The sequence below is a fragment of the Aotus nancymaae genome, unplaced genomic scaffold (assembly GCF_030222135.1).
Source record: "Aotus nancymaae isolate 86718 unplaced genomic scaffold, 86718_ANA_hifiasm-v0.15.2.pri h1tg000008l, whole genome shotgun sequence".
Lineage (NCBI taxonomy): Eukaryota > Metazoa > Chordata > Mammalia > Primates > Aotidae > Aotus > Aotus nancymaae.
The window spans coordinates 24,847,989-24,867,371 of record NW_026988419.1 but is presented as its reverse complement, the minus strand read 5'-3'; the positions used below and the strand labels follow the sequence as shown (position 1 = coordinate 24,867,371).

The 19,383-nt window shown below is 39.6% G+C and overlaps 1 protein-coding gene across 1 annotated transcript in view; it reads left to right on the top strand.

Annotated features, from left to right (window-relative positions):
* The first annotated feature begins 1,226 nt into the window (after positions 1 to 1,226).
* PTH2R (parathyroid hormone 2 receptor) overlaps positions 1,227 to 19,383 on the top strand; it is a 105,003-nt gene continuing 86,846 nt past the window's right edge. Inside the window, exon 1 of the mRNA XM_012446226.2 lies at positions 1,227 to 1,301. Coding sequence (XP_012301649.1) covers positions 1,227 to 1,301 — 75 coding nt within the window. The remainder of the gene's footprint in view (positions 1,302 to 19,383) is intronic.

Sequence of the window (19,383 nt, the reverse complement as noted above, 5' to 3'; positions counted from 1 at the left end):
TGTGCTTCATCTATGGGAATCGCCTCTTCCCAACAGTATCAGATCCTGGGAGACTCAATGTCTAAAGCAGTCCCAGGCATCTTGATAATTATGCTTCTAAGGAAAATATAGGAACAGGCTTTGTCCCAAATGAAGGTGTTTACACACCTTCACACGAAGTGTTAAAGAATATTAGGCAGGGCACGGTGGCTCACGCCTGTAATCCCAACACTTTGGGAGGCTGAGGTGGGCGGATCGCCTGAGGTCAAGAGTTCGAGACCAGACTGGCCAACATGGTGAATGGTGAAACCTAGTCTCTACTAAAAATACAAAAAATAAAATAAAACAAAACAAAATAAAATAAAATAACATAACATAAAATAAGCTGGCGGTGGTGGCGCTGTGCCTGTAGTCTCAGCTACATGGGGAGGCTGAGGTAGGAGAATCGCTTGAACCCAGGAGGTGGAGGTTGCAGTGAGCGAAGATCGTGCCACTGCACTCCAGCCTGGGTGAGAGGTAGATTCCATCTCCAAAATATATATATATATATATATGTAAAATATACATATAAAATATACATATAAGTATTATTATAATGATTAGGATAAAATGAATCAGAGCATTTAGAGGGCTTTACGACTGTCCAGCAAACAGCCCAGACGCACGGCCCGCCTGGCCTTGGGAGCCTTTAGCCACACTGTCGCTATCCCCGGGACCCATGGTCAGCGCACGCAGGACAGGAGGGAACTTCTGGACCATTCCGCGAAGACCCAGGGCGTCCCTAGAGAGAGGGCCCTGGAACCCGGGACGGAGTGGAGGGAAGCGGAAGCAATGCGAGTCGGGGGTGGCGGCAGCAGCGCCGTGGGATCCTTGGCCCCCCTCCCCCTGGGCTGCGGGACTCAGTGACGCCGAGGAGCGCGAGCGCAGCCGCGCGGAGCGCACCCGGATCCTCCTGGCGCGGGAGCCGCCCCCTTCCAGCCGCAGGCGGCGCGGGGCTGCGAGTCAAGTCCAGGACTCAGGCCAGTCTCCCCGGAAGACAGGACCAACCTCGAGCCGCGGCGCAGCAGGACCCGGGCGCTCCGGTGACAAGACCCCAAGCACCCTCGGCCGGTGGCCTGGGCCCGACCACTCCAGCCACGCGTCGTTCCTGGCCACAAGTTTGCCTCGCGCCAGCCAAGTTGGCCACTTGGAAGCTTCTCCCGGGCTCTGGAGGAGGGTCCCTGCCTCTCGCTACAGCAGTTCCGGGCATGGCCGGGCTGGGGGCGTCGCTCCACGTCTGGGGTTGGCTGATGCTCAGCAGCTGCCTCCTGGCCAGAGCCCAGGTAAGAGCCAGTGCCCCGCGACACCTGCTTCGCGGATCCTCGGGCGGAGTCGGCTTTAGCGAGCGGAGGCCAGGTGCACGCCAGAGCTTGTTCACGTTCACTCGTCCACACATGCTCGGCACGCACCGAGGCGCACCCGGCAGGTGCTGGCAGGCATTTAGCGGAGCTTCAAAGGTCTGCTTTAGTGGAGTGATGTCCTGGGCCGGCACTGTTCGGACCAGCATCCTGGCATCCGCAAAGTAAGGGTATATTTCCGAACAGCGGAGCCGAGGATCAGGAGTGTGAGGCTGGGAAGGTGAAGGAACTTTTCTTACTCTTAAACTCCGTGGTCTCCGTTTAATTAATTGAAATGACTTTTGCCTGTTGGTAATTTACTATCGCTTTTGAGAATTTAAACTTCTAGGATCGATTGTGATCACTGTCTGAAAGAATAATTGGCTGTCTGTGATACAGAATCACATACCATTCAAGTTAGGAGACAGAATAAAAATATCAACATACAGCTCATTTGTTAATGTTAAGAAGCGGTGGCTGTCACTTTCGTACTGCTAGTATCATTTAGAGATTTTCTGGGCGATCTTTCACAATGAAGCCTCTTTAATGTGCAAGGCACCATTCATACGCACATTTTTTTTTTTTGAGTCAAATCAAATGCAGGGTTTACAGTCAGCTTTTCAGATGAGCTAGAGAGATGCGTGTAGTGCTGGATGTTATGCAGTTCAAGAACCCTGTGAATTTAAGGAGAATCAAGGTTTTTCTCTCTGGTTCGGTAGGGGGTGCACCTAGACCGTCAAATGAAGGCCCAATAAAAAAATTCTTTCACAGTGAGAATTTAAAGCAATGATTTACGTATTGATACTATCTAAACTTAATACTATGTTCTCAGCTTTCAGATGACTAGTTTAAATTTCAATTATTCTATAAGTGCAGTTTTAAAAACCTATCGGTCATAGTCATAACCAGAGACATTCAAACTTAAAGGGGATTTCTAGGGTAGGTGCTATGCTAACAGAGGGCTTTCCTTAACATGACCAAGATGCTTCATGTAGGTTTATTTTGTTAATAAATAAAGTTTGTTAATAAACTAAACAATTTGTGTATCATACATTGACTAATAAAATTAGCAATGGATGCCTGAAAATAGGGTACACTTAAACCTGAAAAAATTCATCAAGTTACTAGAGGAATATGAATGCATGGAAAAAAATTGGTGATAAATTTCCATGACCGTTATAGAACTCTGGTAATCTCTACTGTACTTCCTGCATTTCTATCTTGTAAGATATTTGGATAATATGCTTAAAAATGGCATCTTCTTGTATATAAGAGGCAACTGAACTCTAACCATTTATTTTATTTAATGTTCTAGATTACTCTTTATAAGGAAATGGGGAGGTATTATTTAGTACAATAATTTAAAAAAAGGCTTGGTGTGGTGGCTCATGCCTATAATCCCAGACCTTTGGGAGGAGGGAGGATCTCTTTAGCCCAGGAGTTAGAGGCTGCTCTGAGCTACGATCATGCCACTGCACTCCAGCCTGGCAACAAACTGAGACCCTTTCTCTAAAAGAGAGAGAGAGAGAGAGAGAGAGAGAGAGAGAGAGAGAGAGAGAAAAAGAGAAAGAAATCACCATGGGATTGTGGGCAGAATATTTTATTTTGCTTTCAACAAAACAATCAGGACACCGAATACTTTTATTATAACTTTAAACCAGGTTTCCCAACCTTGGCATGATTGACATTTTGGGCTATATATAATAACTCTTTGTTTTGGTGGGGGTGGAGTGTTGTCTTATATACCTCAGGGTATTTAGTGCCATCCCTGTCTCTTCTATCTACTAGATGCCAGTAGCACGCCTCCCCCTGAGACCACGAAAAATGTCTCTGGATTTTGCTATACGTACTTTGGAAGGCAAAACCACTCCTGGTTGAGAATCTTTGCTTTACACAGATTTCCATTTATAGATATAGATTTTGAATTGCATAAAATGACAGTTTGTGGTATTATATTACATTTGCCAAATTTTTGACATTTTAAACAAAATCTGGAGGTTAAATTCAAGTGATTTACATTGATAAACTGATACATTTTCTGACCTTCAGTTTCTTCACCTTCAAAAGAGTCATATTGATCTAAGATTCTTTTAATTCTATAATTCTTGGCTTATTACTTCAGGTTACAGTCATTCTCTACTCTGAAATTCCATTAGTTAACCTGGAGTATAATAGAGACTAAATACATCCTGGGTATCATGTACTTCAAATATCAGTTGCTGATATTATTAGCTTAAGTATGAGAGACAAGGTATTTATGAAGAATGAGCCTGGCTTTATTAAGTTTTTTAGTGTACCTAGTTAATGATGAATATATTCCTAGTTAACATAGATACTTGAAAAAATTATTCTATATTGATAGAGAACTGAAGGGAACTCATCGAAGCAGAATAAACTTGTGCAGAGTAAATGTGTACTATTCAATAAACACTGGATCTCACCACAAAATAGATGATATAGACTAGTGCTTATCAATTGTTTTAAGGATCTCTGTGGTTTTTGGTTGGTAAAGATGTACTTTTATCTCAATACACAGTTCAAAACCCATGCATTCATACATCATTACGGAGCCCAGCAATGCATTTTCTATAGTCAGATTATCACATGGTAATGAGGACCTCTATATAAACATGCTCAGTGTTTTCTTTACTGTGTTAGTGGGTCCTCCTGGTAACAGACTTTGAGAGGGAATTGGGGTGCAAGAGGTTTATTAGGGGAGGAGGTAATGCTTGTCAAAGATGAAAGGGAGAGGGAGAAGAATTGGACAGGGGAAACAGACCAACAAGCAAATCTGACAAGGTTTTGTCCAACTCAATGGAGAACCCTGGGGGAAAGTTTGCCCATCAGAGGATTCCCATGCTGTGAAAAAATGGCCAGGTCTTAGAACTCCTACTATTGACCTTCCAGTATGAAGATTCAGCGTCTACTAGAAAATCAGAAATCTCTTTCCGGGTGGTGAAAAATGGTAATCAGTGATGCTATTTATTTACTTGCCAAGTACCAAATACTGTGCTAAGTTATTCTGTCACTTAATTCTCATAGTAACTTTATGAGATGGGCACTGTAATTGTTCACACTTTTATAAATGAGAAAATGGGACTACGAGATGTTAGATAATATATTCAACTCACACAAGCAGCCATGATTTATACTCTGGCTTTTACCTCTGGGGCCCACCCCTCCTACTGGTACCCTCATTGTGGTGATCAGCTGGGCACCGCTTAGTGACATTATGTATACACATGTCCTCTGTCCCAGCAATCTCTGCCCCTGAGTCTCTTCCAAGGAATTTCTCACCCAGCTCTATAATGATCATTGCAGTAATTCTGTGGTGTTAGAGAATTAGGGACAATCTGAGTGTTTATAATGGGGTATTGTGCAGCAATAAAAAGCAATGGCTTAAATGTGCACAAATCAGCATGGTTGAGATCGTAAATACAGGATAACATGTGACACAGAAACAATAGGATATATGGTATGATATCATTAGCATACATTAAAATACATGCACATAAAACAGTAATAAATGTTGTATGAACATATTCAGATAAAAGGTTGTGTGTGTGTGTCACATAAATGCTTGTATAAGGGAGGTAGAGAAGTAGGAGTGGGGTACAGAGATAAAAGGGGATAAATCAATAAATCAAGTGGGCCTACACTCTGCATCTCAACTCGGTGTTAATTGGAAAGTGTGGTGATAACAAACAGAACTGTCAAAGCTATTACTGGTGGACTTAAGAATGACGACAGCCAGGCATGGTGGCTCATGCCTGTAATCCCAGCACTTTGGGAGGCTGAGGTGGGGAGATCACTTGAGGTCAGGAGTTCAAGACCAGCCTGGTCAACATGGTATAACACTGTCTCTACTAAAAATACAAAAATTAGCTGGACGTGGTGACACACGCCTGTAGTCCCAGCTCCTTGGGAGGCTGAGGTGGGAGGATCACTTGAACCTGGGAGGCAGAAGTTGCAGTGAGCTGAGATTGCTCCAAGTCCTAAGAATATAGGCAGTGTCTACAGAGTGGGAACTAGGAACTGTCTTTGGCAAAATCAAATGGAAACTTGACTGTTGATTATCTCTATACTATGTTTACTGCCACAAACACTATTTTAGTTAAAGATAAGAGAATTGGTTTGTTCTCATTCTTTTCTGTTGACAACCAGGACTGGTTCCATTTGTCTTCTAGTTTTAAGGAAGCCTTGAATCCCTGAGGGATGGGCTTCTTGGTGGCTGCATTGATTGTGAGTAGTCTCTTCAGCCCTGGTAGACAAGAAGCAGTGAGATGGAAGGGTCTCAGGTGTGGCTTTTTCTTGCCATTGCACAGAAAGTATATTTCATTTTCCCAGGACTTCCTCAGTTCTTTGTGACAAAAGAAAATATTTTCAACCAGCATTCATGCATCTCATTTATTTTCCTGTTTTGAGCTTCAGTTGGTTTTGTCATCTGCTAGAACCCATCTTGTCCTTTCTTTCCCCTCTGTTTTGTTTTTGTCTTTTCTCTGGGCTATTCATAAAACTTTTAAACAGCTATGTGACTTTAGGCAGTTAATTTCACTTCTTGGAGTCTCCATTGGCTCCCCTATAAAATAGGACTCACCTGCAGAATAAGCATTATAGTAACATCTACTCATAGAATGTGAGTCTTGAATTTAAAAATATACAAACAAAAAACTTTAAGGTGCCTGGTAACAGAAGATGTAGACACAGCTACAGTGAAGTCATGATTACAGAAACTCCAAGAGCCAATCTTACCAAGAGATAGCATTTGACACTATCAAGTGTCACTGATGTACAGAAAGAAAAATTAGGCATTAAGGAATGAGAGTGTAAAAAGATTCAGTGCTCAGGAATTATAAAGTGAGTTATTTCAAAATGGAATTTGAGCTGTTATGATTTTAATAGTGGAAGAACTATACTTAATTATTTCTACATTAAACATTTTTATATTTTTGAATATTTTTAACATATGGAATGTAAAATATTGACTAAATGGAACACATATTATTTTTACATTCCTGAAGTTTTCTATGTGTTGCTGAAAACTGTTTATTTATCTGTATTACCTAATTAGCTGCCTGGAATAATGTCACAACTAAAAACTGTAAGGGTTAAAGAAGGAAGAAAGAAACACGAAAAGTGGCCCAACGGTTAAAGACAGGTTTATTTTGGAGAATAAAACTGAGAGGGGCTTCTGGCCAATTTCTGTCAGGAATACTCTCACAGACTAAGAGTATTTAAGGGTTCAGGGCAGGAGAGCTTATCACAGGCTTGGAATGTTTCGTGTCTCTTTGTCTTGCTTATCTGGAAGGGAGAGTTTTTGTGCCTGTTCCCATATATCTTCCTACAGCTGCAGGCATATCCCCTGAGTCTGCTTTTAGCTTCTTTATCTTAGTGCACCTAATGGGAAAGAAATATGCTTATTAGGGCCCACTGTTTTACTGGGGCCCATTGTATGAGTGTGAAGTTTGGCAGTTACCCAAGAGACTTTCCCCCTCCTTCTGTGCCTGGGCAGTCCCTTGTGTGTTTTACTGTCTGCTCTGTCTGGTTGCTTGTTGTAAAAAGAGAAGTAATTTCTTTGAAATGCATGAGGTTAGAAAGGGAGCTGGAACTTAAAATGGTGGTGTTTGTCCAACATGACAGTGTTCCTGCTCTGTCAAAAGCAACTAAAAGTGGAGGTAATATTCACTCCATAACATTCATTCCAAGCTCCCTATTGTCTCAATTGGTGACAATAGTAGTCACTGATATTTTTGTAGTCAGTCTTGTTTATGTATAGATATAATATATCCTACATAGTTACATTCCTCATAGTATTCCCCTAAGTTCACTAAAAGCAATAACCATTGTACTGTTTTTTTTTCTGATTATCTTTTGAATCTTTTGTCAGCTAATGAGGATAGTGAATTTTTTTCATTTTTTTCCTATAAGAATATCTATTAGAATAGGTAATTTTGAGTTGCTATATCCTCAGTTCTCCAACTTTATTCCAAAATTTTTATCCACTAGAACAAAAATAGGCAAACTGTGGTCTTTTATCCAAATTCATTCTATCATGTTTTTGTATGCCTCATAAGAATGAGTTTCACATTTTTAAGTCATTGAATAAAAATCAAAAGAAGGGCTGAGGTTAACATTAAGAGTGAAGTTGGCCAGATGTGGTGGGTCACACCTGTAATCCCAGCACTTTAGGAGGCTGAGACAGGCGGATTATCAGGTCAGGAGTTTGAGACCAGCCTGGCCAACATGGTAAAACCCTGTCTCTACTAAAAAAATACAAAAAATTAGCTGGGCATGGTGGCAGGTGTCTGTAATCCCAGCTAATTGGGAGGCTGAGGCAGGAGAATCGCCTGAACCCAGGAGGTGGAAGTCGCAGTGAGCTGAGATCATGCCATTGCACTCCAGCCTGGGCAACAGAGCAAGACGCTGTCTTGAAAAAAAAAAAAAGAGTGAAGTCATGTTGATAGTGTGCACTCTTGATATGTTATATGAGTGGCGCTTTACTTCTGTGCTTTTTCTTTTCAAAACATATTGGCCCAGTTCAATAATGAGAAAACCATAAAAAAAAACCCAGCAACCCAATTGTGGGACATTATACAAAATATCTGACTAGTGTTTCTCAAAACTGTTAAGATAATTAAAAATGAGAAAAGCCTGAGAAACTATCATAGCCAAAAGAGCCTAAGGAGACGTGACAACTAAACGTGATGTGGTATCTTGATAAGACCCCAGAATAGACAAAGGACGTTAGATAAAAACTAACAAAATCTGAATACAGTATTAACTTTAGTGAATAACAATATATCAGTATTGATTCATTAATTATAGCAAATATACCTACTTATATAAGATTTTAATAAGGGGGAAACTGAGTGTTTATGGGAGCTCTGTACTATCTTATATAATTAAAATTTTTTCTGTAAATCTAAAATGATTCTAAGATTTAAAACATTTTAAAAAGGGATTTTATTGTATTTAAAAAGGATAATATTTTATAGATGTGAAGATTAAATAAAATTTTAGTGTTTGTAAGAATTTTATCTGAACACAGTCACATTCATTCACTTATTGTCTATGGCTGCTTTTATGCTACATTGCAGAGCTGAGTAGGTTTGACAGAGCACTGCTTCACATGGCTGTTTGGTGCATTCTGAATTGCAGTGACTCAGTCATAACTTGACATATTTCAAGTGCTACATGTATTGCTCTACATTTTCACTTAGCTTTTTTTCACTATCAAGGTGAATCCATCATGTCAAAATAAGAAGAGAAAAATGGACTAAGTATTCTGCTTCTAAAGGCACAGTGTATGTGGATTTTTTGCTATTACATAAAATGGAAAAACATTGTGTTTATTATTCAGTGACACCACAGCTGTGCTAATAGAATACAGTATATGTTGACATTTCCAGACTAAGCAATTATTACAATATTCCCAGCTGAAAGCACAGCATTCAGTCAGAAAAAATTAGAAAATTTAGAATATCTCATCACATAATTTCTTTAGAAAAATCAAAGGTTGCCAGAAAAGTAAAGTTCAAAGTAAGGTTCTCATTTGTTAGTTAAGCAAGGAAATCCATTTATCGGTGGTGAACTAACAAATTGGTTAAATCAGGTTTGATTGTAGCAGGCATGAAATGTGTCTAGAGAAAAAACTAGTTTAAAACTACTTACCTTTTGAAAAGAATAGTTAATAGTTGAAGGTGTTGTAGCAACATCAAGAGTCAATTAAAAAATAAAGTAAATGATTTTAAGGAGTTTTCTTTGGCTCTTAATGAGTTAACAAATGTTACAGATATTAATCAGTTGTTTATTTGGGGAGTCAGTGCTGAGTTTGGTTTATTGAAGTGTTTGCCTTTAAAAATAGTCTGTGTGGGAGAACATTTTCAATAAATTTGAGAAAACCACTAATTTAGTACAACCTGAAATGGAATGTGCTAAGATGTGTTAAAAATGATGGTGTTAAACCTTTGTGTGGAAGACCAATCCAAAGATCATGAGAATCTAAAGCATTTAAAATCAATATTCATTGTATTATTTATCCGCAAGCACTTTGTGGGAAATATTTGAATCTATCATGTGTTATTGAGCCAATAATGTCAATGGCCAACTTTGTTCAGTGTTACGAACTTTATTATCATCAGTTATTTAAATTTTTGTCAGAAATAGCAGCTGCAATCTTTGACTTGCACTACTATGGCTTAGTGATGATAAAGCTCACTATGATTTTTCTGAGCTCATGGTGAAAATATTGAAATTAGGTGAATTACTTTTTCAAGGTATCTGCCATTCTGTATGTGATGCTTAATACTGAGTGGCAACTTGATTGGATTGAAGGATGCAAAGTATTGATCATGGGTGTGTCTGTGAGGGTGTTGCCAAAGGAGATTAACATTTGAGTCAGTGGGCTGGGGAAGACACACCCACCCTTAAGCTGGGTAGGCACAATCTAATCAGCTGCCAGCATGGCTAGAAGATAAGCAGGCAGAAAAACGTGAAAAGAGAGATTGGCCTACCCTCCCAGCCTACATCTTTGTCCCATGCTGGATGCTTCCTACCCTTGAACATTGGACTCCAAGTTCTTTAGTTTTGAAACTTGGACTGGCTGTCCTTGCTCCTCAGCCTGCCAACTTGTGATTGTGTGAATTAACACTTAATAAACTGCCTTTTATGTCTATCTATCTATCTATCTATCTATCTATCTATCTATCTGTCTGTCTGTCTGTCTGTCTGTCTGTCTGTCTGTCTGTCTGTCTATCCATCCATCTATCCATCCATCCATCCTATTCTATTAGTTCTGTATCTCTAGAGAACTCTGACTAATACGGTGTACCTCTCAATGAAGATTGAAAAAGAAAGAAGGGTTGAAGAAAAAAGAGTTAAGTTTTATGTCTAACAAGAGTCTCTTAATCTTTGGTATTTCTTTTTTGTTTTTTTGAAGGGATTTATAATTCAGTAGTGATGGAGGAATTTCATATCAGTTTCAGGAAAATTGTTAAAGCTGCCAAAATGTCCTTTCTAGATTTCATTATTTATCTCTTGAAATGCATTAAGGATCCAGTTTACATACATTAAAAATTAGCCTTTTTTGCTGTAATCCTGGAAGTAGAGTAACTAGGCATATGTGTAAAAAAAGAAGAGAGAGAAAATTCCTATGCCAAAATTTGTAACTGTGATGTAGCTAGATGTTTTTTTCTCTTGGAGGCAATCTAGTTCATTTTCAAGAAACGGTTTTGAAAAGACATGGTTTTATTTATTTGAAAAATTCCAGGTCTGTTTATTATAATAAAGTGGGTCATAAAAACACAAGTACTTCTTAAGAGGAAGTACTGTTCAAAGGTGGGAATCTATGGTCTAATAGGAGGAGAACCTCATTAGAATAAGCTGGATAAAATAAGAAAAGCTAAATAGAAAATCCAGGAGTAAAGGTGCAAGTCAGCTCTATTTTGGGGGAAGAAAAAGGGGCAAAATTTCCCAGAAGTAGATCCATTTTGCTTATCATTGCAAAACATGAAATATCAATTCTAACTTTATGTTAAAATACAAATGCCTTATGAGCAATTTTGCCTTTTTTTCTGTTGATCCTGTTGTTTGCAGATGTTAGCAGTACTTTTATAAGAAAGTCATGAGAATTTACTAGAAACTATTAAAACTAAAAAAAGTTCAGTAATATCACCAATAATGACGTTAAAAATAGGAAATAAAATAGCTTCCTTATGTGTAAAAAAACTACTACTTAGCATGATAAAACTATCCTATTAGTAATAGCGATTAAAGAGACTAGAAATGAATAGAAGAATTATGCTGAACCTATATGACAAAAAAGAAAGCTTTACTAAGGCTTAAAAAGATAAATATTAAATAAATGAAGAAACATGCCATATACTTATCAAAGGATGATAAAGAGTATGTCTCATATTTTCAGGAGCCTATATAAGTTGTGAGGGACTACCTAATGTATGATTTCTCTCAATTTTTTTTCCAATGAAGTAGTCTTAATATATTTGCCCTTACTTCAGCTCAAAATAGACTATCTTGCACTTAATTTATAATTAATGTAAAATTTAGTTGGTGTTTTTCATCGCTATAGTTATTTATTTTTTTGAAAGGTAGAACTAGAAGGCACCAGATTTATTCCTTCTTTATTTATTCCACAGACACTGTTAGAGATGGGCACTCTTTTTTTATTTTCGGCTTTTTTTTTTTTATTTTTGTTAGGTATATGCATCCTATCTTCTTTTTTTTTTTAATTGCATTTTAGGTTTTGGGGTACATATGAAGAACAAGTAAGATTGTTGCATAGGTGCACACGTGGCAGTGTGATTTGCTGCCTTCCTCCCCCTCACCTATATGTGGCATTTCTCCCCATGCTAACCCTCCCCAACCTCCCACCCCCTGCTGCCCCTCCCCTATTTCCCCCCAACAGACCCCAGTGTGTAGTGCTCCCCTCCCTGTGTCCATGTGTTCCCATTGTTCAACACCTGCCTATGAGTGAGAACATGCGGTGTTAGATTTTGTGTTCCTGTGTCAGTTTGCTGAGAATGATGGCTTCCAGGTTCATCCATGTCCCTACAAAGGACGCGAACTCATCGTTCTTGATGGCTGCATAATATTCCATGGTGTATATGTGCCACATTTTCCCTGTCCAGTCTATCATTGATGGGCATTTGTGTTGGTTCCAGGTCTTTGCTGTTGTAAACTGTGCTGCTATGATCTTTCGTGTGCATGTGTCTTTACAGTAGAACGATTTATAATCCTTTGGATATATACCCAGTAATGGGATTGCTGGGTCAAACGGAGTTTCTATTTCTAGGTCCTTGAGGAATCGCCACACTGTCTTCCACAATGGTTGAACTAATTTACACTCCCACCAACAGTGTAAGAGTGTTTCTATTTCTTCACATCCTCTCCAGCATCTGTTGTCTTCAGATTTTTTAATGATCGCCATCCTAACTGGCGTGAGATGGTACCTCAATGTAGTTTTGATTTGCATTTCTCTAATGACCAGTGATGATGAGCATTTTTTCATATGTTTGTTGGCCTCATGTATGTCTTCTTTTGTAAAGTGTCTGTTCATATCCTTTGCCCACTTTTGAATGGGCTTGTTTGTTTTTTTCTTGTAAATCTGTTTTAGTTTGTTGTAAATTCTGGATATCAGCCCTTTGTCAGATGGGCAGATCGCAAAAATTTTTTCCCATTCTGTTGGTTGCCAATTCACTCTAATGACTGTTTCTTTTGCCGTGCAGAAGCTGTGGAGTTTGATTAGGTCTCATTTGTCTATTTTGGCTTTTGTTGCCAATGCTTTTGGTGTTTTGGTCATGAAGTCCTTGCCTACGCCTATGTCCTGAATGGTTTTGCCTAGATTTTCTTCTATGGTTTTTATGGTGTTAGGTCTTATGTTTAAGTCTTTAATCCATCTGGAGTTAATTTTAGTGTAAGGTGTCAGGAAGGGGTCGAGTTTCTGCTTTCTGTATATGGCTAGCCAGTTTTCCCAACACCATTTATTAAACAGGGAGTCATTTCCCCATTGCTTGTTTTTATCAGGTTTGTCAAAGATCGGATGGTTGTAGATATGTTGTGTTGCCGCCGACGCCTCTGTTCTGTTCCATTGGTCTATATCTCTGTTTTGGTACCAGTACCATGCTGTTTTGATTACTGTAGGCTTGTAGTATAGTTTGAAGTCCGGTAGTGTGATGCCTCCCACTTTGTTCTTTTTGCTTAGAATTGACTTGGCTATGCGGGCTCTCTTTTGGTTCCATATGAAGTTTAAGGTGGTTTTTTCCAGTTCTGTGAAGAAGGTCATTGGTAGCTTGATGGGGATAGCATTGAATGTGTAAATTACTTTGGGCAGTATGGCCATTTTCACGATATTGATTCTTCCTAACCATGAACATGGAATGTTTCTCATCTGTTTGTGTCCTCTCTTATTTCGTTGAGCAGTGGTTTGTAGTTCTCCTTGAAGAGGTCCTTTACATTCCTTGTTAGTTGTATTCCTAGGTATTTTATTCTCTTTGTAGCAATTGTGAATGGCAGTTTGTTCTTGATTTGGCTCTCTTTAAGTCTGTTATTGGTGTATAGGAATGCTTGTGATTTTTGCAAATTGATTTTGTATCCTGAGACTTTGCTGAAGTTGCTTATCAGTTTCAGGAGATTTTGGGCTGAGATGATGGGGTCTTATAGATATACAATCATGTTGTCTGCAAATAGAGACAATTGGACTTCCTCCTTTCCTAGTTGAATACCCTTTATTTCTTTTTCTTGCCTGATTGCTCTGGCTAGAACTTCAAGTACTATATTGAATAGGAGTGGTGAGAGAGGGCATCCTTGTCTAGTGCCAGGTTTCAAAGGGAATGCTTCCAGTTTTTGCCCATTCAGTATGATATTGGCAGTTGGTTTCTGATAAAAAGCTTTTGTTGTTTTGAGATATGTTCCATCAATACCTAGTTTATTGAGGGTTTGTAGCATAAAGGGTTGTTGAATTTTGTCGAAGGCCTTCTCTGCATCAATTGAGATAATCATGTGGTTTTCGTCTTTGGTTCTATTTATGTGGTGAATTACGTTTATAGACTTGTGTATGTTGAACCAGCCTTGCATCCCCGGGATGAAGCCTACTTGATCATGGTGGATAAGCTTTTTGATGTGCTGTTGCAATCGGCTTGCCAGTATTTTATTGAAGATTTTTGCATCTATGTTCATCATGGATATTGGCCTGTAGTTTTCTTTTCTTGTTGAGTCTCTGCCGGGTTTTGGTATCAGGATGATGTTGGGTCTCATAAAATGATTTGGGAAGGATTCCCTCTTTTTGGATTATTTGGAATAGTTTCAGAAGGAATGGTACCAGCTCCTCTTTGAATGTCTGGTAGAATTCGGCTGTGAACCCATCTGGACCTTGGCTTTTTTTGGGTGATAGGCTCTTATTGCTGCCTGCACTTCAGACCTTGTTATTGGTCTATTTAGGGTTTTGACTTCTTCCTGGTTTAGGCTTGGGAGGAGGCAAGTGTCCTGGAATTTATCCATTTCTTCCAGGTTTTCTAGTTTATGTGCATAGAGTTGTTTGTAATAATCTCTGATGGTGGTTTGAATTTCTGTGGAATCTGTGGTGATATCCCCTTTATCATTTTTTATTACATCTATTTGGTTATTCTCTCTTTTCTTTTTTATTAGTCTGGCTAGTGGTCTGTCTATTTTGTTGATCTTTTCAAAAAACCAGCTCCTGGATTTATTGATTTTCTGAAGGGTTTTTTGTGTCTCTGTCTCCTTCAGTTCTGCTCTGATCTTAGTTATTTCTTGTCCTCTGCTAGGTTTTGAGTTTTTTTGATCTTGCTCCTGTAGCTCTTTCAATTTTGATGATAGGGTGTCAATTTTAGATCTCTTCTTGCTTCTCATGTGGGCACTTATTGCTATATATTTTCCTCTAGAGATTGCTTTAAATGTGTCCCAAAGATTCTGGTATGTGGTGTCTTTGTTCTCGTTGGTTTCGAAGAACATCTTTATTTCTGCCTTCATTTCATTGTTTATCCAGTCAACATTCAAGAGAAAGTTGTTCAGTTTCCATGAAGCTGTGCGGTTCTGGGTTGGTTTCTGAATTCTGAGTTCTAACTTGATTGCACTGTGGCCTTAGAGACTGTTGGTTATGATTTCTGTTCTTTTGCATTTGCTGAGGAGTGATTTACTTCCAATTATGTGGTCAATTTTAGAGTAGGTGTGATGTGGTGCTGAGAAGAATGTATATTCTGTGGATTTGGGGTGGAGAGTTCTGTAAATGTCTATTAGGTTTGCTTGGTCCAGGTCTGAGTTCAAGTCCTGGATATCCTTGTTAATTTTCTGTCGCGTTGATCTGTCTAATATTGACAATGGTGTGTTGAAGTCTCCCACTATTATTGTGTGGGAGTCTAAGTCTCTTTGAAAGTCATTAAGAACTTGCCTTATGTATCTGGGTGCTCCTGTATTAGGTGCATATATATTTAGGATCGTTAGCTCTTCTTGTTGCATTAATCCTTTTACCATTATGTAATGTCCTTCTTTGTCTCTTTTGATCTTTGTTGCTTTAAAGTCTATTTTATCATAGATGAGAATTGCCACTCCTGCTTTTTTTTTGCTCTCCATTTGCTTGGTAAATCTTCCTCCATCCCTTTATTTTGAGCCTTTGTGTATCCTCGCATGTGAGGTGGCTTTCCTGGATACAGCACACCGATGGGTTTTGGCTTTTTATCTAATTTGCCAGTCTGTGTCTTTTGATTGGGGCATTTAGTCCATTTACGTTTAGGGTTAATATTGTTATGTGTGCATTTGATACTGCCATGTTGATGCTAGCTGGCTGTTTTGCCCATTAGTTGATGCAGCTTCTTCATTGTGTTGATGCTCTTTACCATTTGGTATCTTTTTGGAGTTGCTGGTACTGGTTATTCTTTTCTATGTGTAGTGCCTCTTTCAGGAGCTTTTGTAAAGCAGGCCTGGTGATGATGAAATCTCTGAGTACTTGCTTGTTCACAAAGGATTTTATTTTTCCTTCACTTATGAAGCTTAGTGTGGCTGGATATGAAATTCTGGGTTGAAAGTTCTTTTCTTTAAGAAAAGTGTTGTATATTGGCCCCCACTCTCTTCTGGCTTGTAGAGTTTCTGCTGAGAGATCTGCTGTGAGTCTGATGGGCTTCCCTTTGTGGGTAAGCCGACCTTTCTCTCTGGCTGTCCTTACCATTTTCTCCTTCATTTCAACCCTGGTGAATCTGATGATTATGTGACTTGGGGTTGCTCTGCTTGAGGCATATCTTTGTGGTGTTCTCTGCATTTCCTGGACTTGAATACTGGCCTGACTTGCTGGGTTAAGGAAGTTTTCCTGGATAATATCCTGAAGAATATTTTCCAGCTTGGATTCATTCTCTTCGTCACATTCAGGTACACCTATCAAACATAGATTAGGTCTTTTCACATAGTGCCATATTTCTTGTTGACTTTGTTCATTCCTTTTTACCCTTTTTTCTCTAATCTTGCCTTCTCGTTTCATTTCATTGAGTTGATCTTCGACCTCTGATATCCTTTCTTCTGCTTGGTCAATTCGGCTGTTGAAACTTGTGCATGCTTCACTAAGTTCTCGTGTTGTGTTTTTCAGCTCCATCAATTCACTCATATTCCTCTCTAAGTTGTCCATTCTCATTAGCATTTCGTCAAATCTTTTTTCAAGGTTCTTAGTTTCTTTGCATTGGGTTAGAACATGTTCTTTTAGCTCTCGGAAGTTTCTTATTACCCACCTTCTGAAGCCTGATTCTGTCATTTCATCACACTCATTCTCCATCCAGTCTTGTTCCCTTGCAGATGAGGAGTTGTGATTCCTTATAGGAGGAGAGGTGTTCTGGTTTCGGGTGTTTTCATCCTTTTTTCACTGGTTTCTTCTCATCTTTGTGGATTTATCCACCTGTCGTCTTTGTAGTTGCTGACTTTCTGATTGGGTCTCTGAGTGGACATCCTGTTTGTTGATGATGAAGGTATTTCTGTTTCTTAGTTTTCCTTCTAACAGTCTGGCCCCTCTGCTGTAGGACTGATGAGGTCCACTCCAGGCCCTGCTTGCCTGGGTATCACCTGCAGCAGCTGCAGAACAGTAAAGGTTGCCACCAGTTTCTTCTTCTACTTTGTCCCAGAAGGATACCTGCCAAATGTCAGTCTGAGCTCTCCTTTATGAGGTGACTCTTTGGATATATGGGGGTCAGGGAGCTGCTTGAGGAGACAGTCTGTCCTTTATAGTTGCTCAAGTGCTGAGCTGTGAGCTCTATTGTTCATTCAGAGCTGCTGGGCAGGTACGTTTAAGTCTGCTGCAGCAGAACTCATAAACCCCTTTTTTTTCCCCAGGTGTTCTGTCCCAGGGAGTTAGGGCTTTATTTATGAGTTTCCGCTGTGCTGCTGCCTTTTTTTTTTTCTCAGGGCTGCCCTGCTCAGCCAAGAGGCAGCCTAGTCACTGTCTGCCTGCAGGGGCTTCGCTGAGCTGCTGTGGGCTCCGCCCAGCTGCTATGTGAACTTCCCTGCAGTCCTGTTTATATGGGTGTAGTTAGGACTGCCTCGGCAATGGTGGCCCGCCTCTGTAATGATGGACTCTCTCTGTAATGGTGGGTTGCCTTGGCCATGTCGGGTTGCCTCGGCAACGCCAGACTGCCTCCGTAGTGGTGGAGTGCCTCAGTAATGGTGGATGCCCCTCCCCCACAGAGCTGGACCATCCAGGGTTCAGCTGGGATGTGCTTGCTGTGAAAGTCTCAACCCAGAGCATTTCCAATTGCTGTTTTTTTGTTTTTGTTTTTGTGGGGGTGGGACCAGCTGGGCCTGATCACCTGGCTCCCTGTCTCAGAGCCTTTTGTTTTTTTGTTGAATGGTCGGCTCTCTCCCAGGTGTTCAGGGTGCCTGTTGGAAAGGCTCTGGGATCTGTGTGATTTCCCGTGCGGCGACCCACTGTGCCAGCTGAAACAGCGGCTCTGAGATTTGTGGCTCCTTTTTGCCTGGGAATCTCCTGGACTGGCTCCCTGTTTCCGTCCCCCCTTTTTTTTTTAATCAGAGGAATGGGCAACTCTGCCTTCCTGGAGGTTCCCAGAGCTCCCCGGAGCTCCCTTTGCTGGCTAAGAGGGGATCCAGTTCCGTTTACTGTGCACTGGGAACTGCCGTGCCAGGGTGTAGGCAAAACAGCCGCGCCGGCCAAAACAGCTGCACTGGCGACCCGTGGGGCTCCTCTGCCTGGGAATCTCCTGGTCTGTGGGCAATAAAAATCCATCTGGAAATGCGGCATCCACTCACCCTCTGTGCTTTCACTGGGAGCTGCAATCCTGAGCTGCTCCTAACCAGCCATCTTGGATCCAAAAATCGGCTATAGTTATTAAACAATTCCTTAAAACCTTTAGCAGATAAATTAAAAATAATCTGTATTTTGAAAGAATTATAGATTCACATGCAATATAAGAAATAATACAGACACTAAACACCTTTCATATAGTTTCTTTCACTGGTAACATCTTTCATTACTATAGTACAATATTACAATCAGGAAATTGACATTGATATAATCCCTCTGTCTTATGCAGATTCCATTGGTTTTATACATGCTTCTTTGTGTGTGTACACATGTATTTAGTTTATGCAGTTTTATCACCTGTGGAGTTGCATGTGATCACCACCACAGTCGAGTTATAGAATAGTTACAGCACAGGAATCCTTTCATAGTCACAGCCACTTCCTTCTCTTGTCAGCAACACCTGGCAACTGCTAATTGGTTCTTTGTCTCTATCATCATTATATGACTCTTAAAATTGTAACCATGCTTTGTTTCTAAGTAGTAATGGGAGCTCTACAAATATATATAACAAATTCACATGTAGTTAATTAAAATACAAGAGAAAAGGATGAGTGATAGCTTTGAAGGATGACAGCTCAATGTGATCACATTCTTAATGTTTTCATTTAACTGTGTATGAGCCACACCATAGATAGTTGGTTTTTCTTAAACCATTTTCAATTTGCTTCTTGTATGAATAGGGTCATGGGAATTTTTAGAATTTGTAGCCAAATGTGCAAAATCGACTGATCTTCAGATTTAGTTTGAATTAGAGTTCATTATGTGAAAGGATTAAAAACTCAAAAAGCCAAGGCATTTTCATATTGTGTGTGTGTGTGTGTGTGTAGTGTTTGTGTAAGTATGCATGCTTCCTTGTGTTTGCATATTTGTATATTTTTCTTTGTATATTTATACTTCCTTTATATATTTATGCTGTATATCTTATCTGTTTTTCTTTTTTATGTTGAATTAAAAAAGGACTAAACAAAAATAATTTCATAGTTCATAATTTAAAGGTAGATGATTCAATAATATTCTTCTCAAAACTATAATGTTTATTATAACAGATTCCTTTATTTTAAAGCAATATTACAGACAATACATTCTAAATAATTACGAACGTGTTTTCATTGTTAAACCTCCTTTACAACATAAAAGCTTCAGTTGCCTCAAGGGAATCACATTCATGAGTGTGACACTGGCATTTAAGAAAAGGAAAATAAA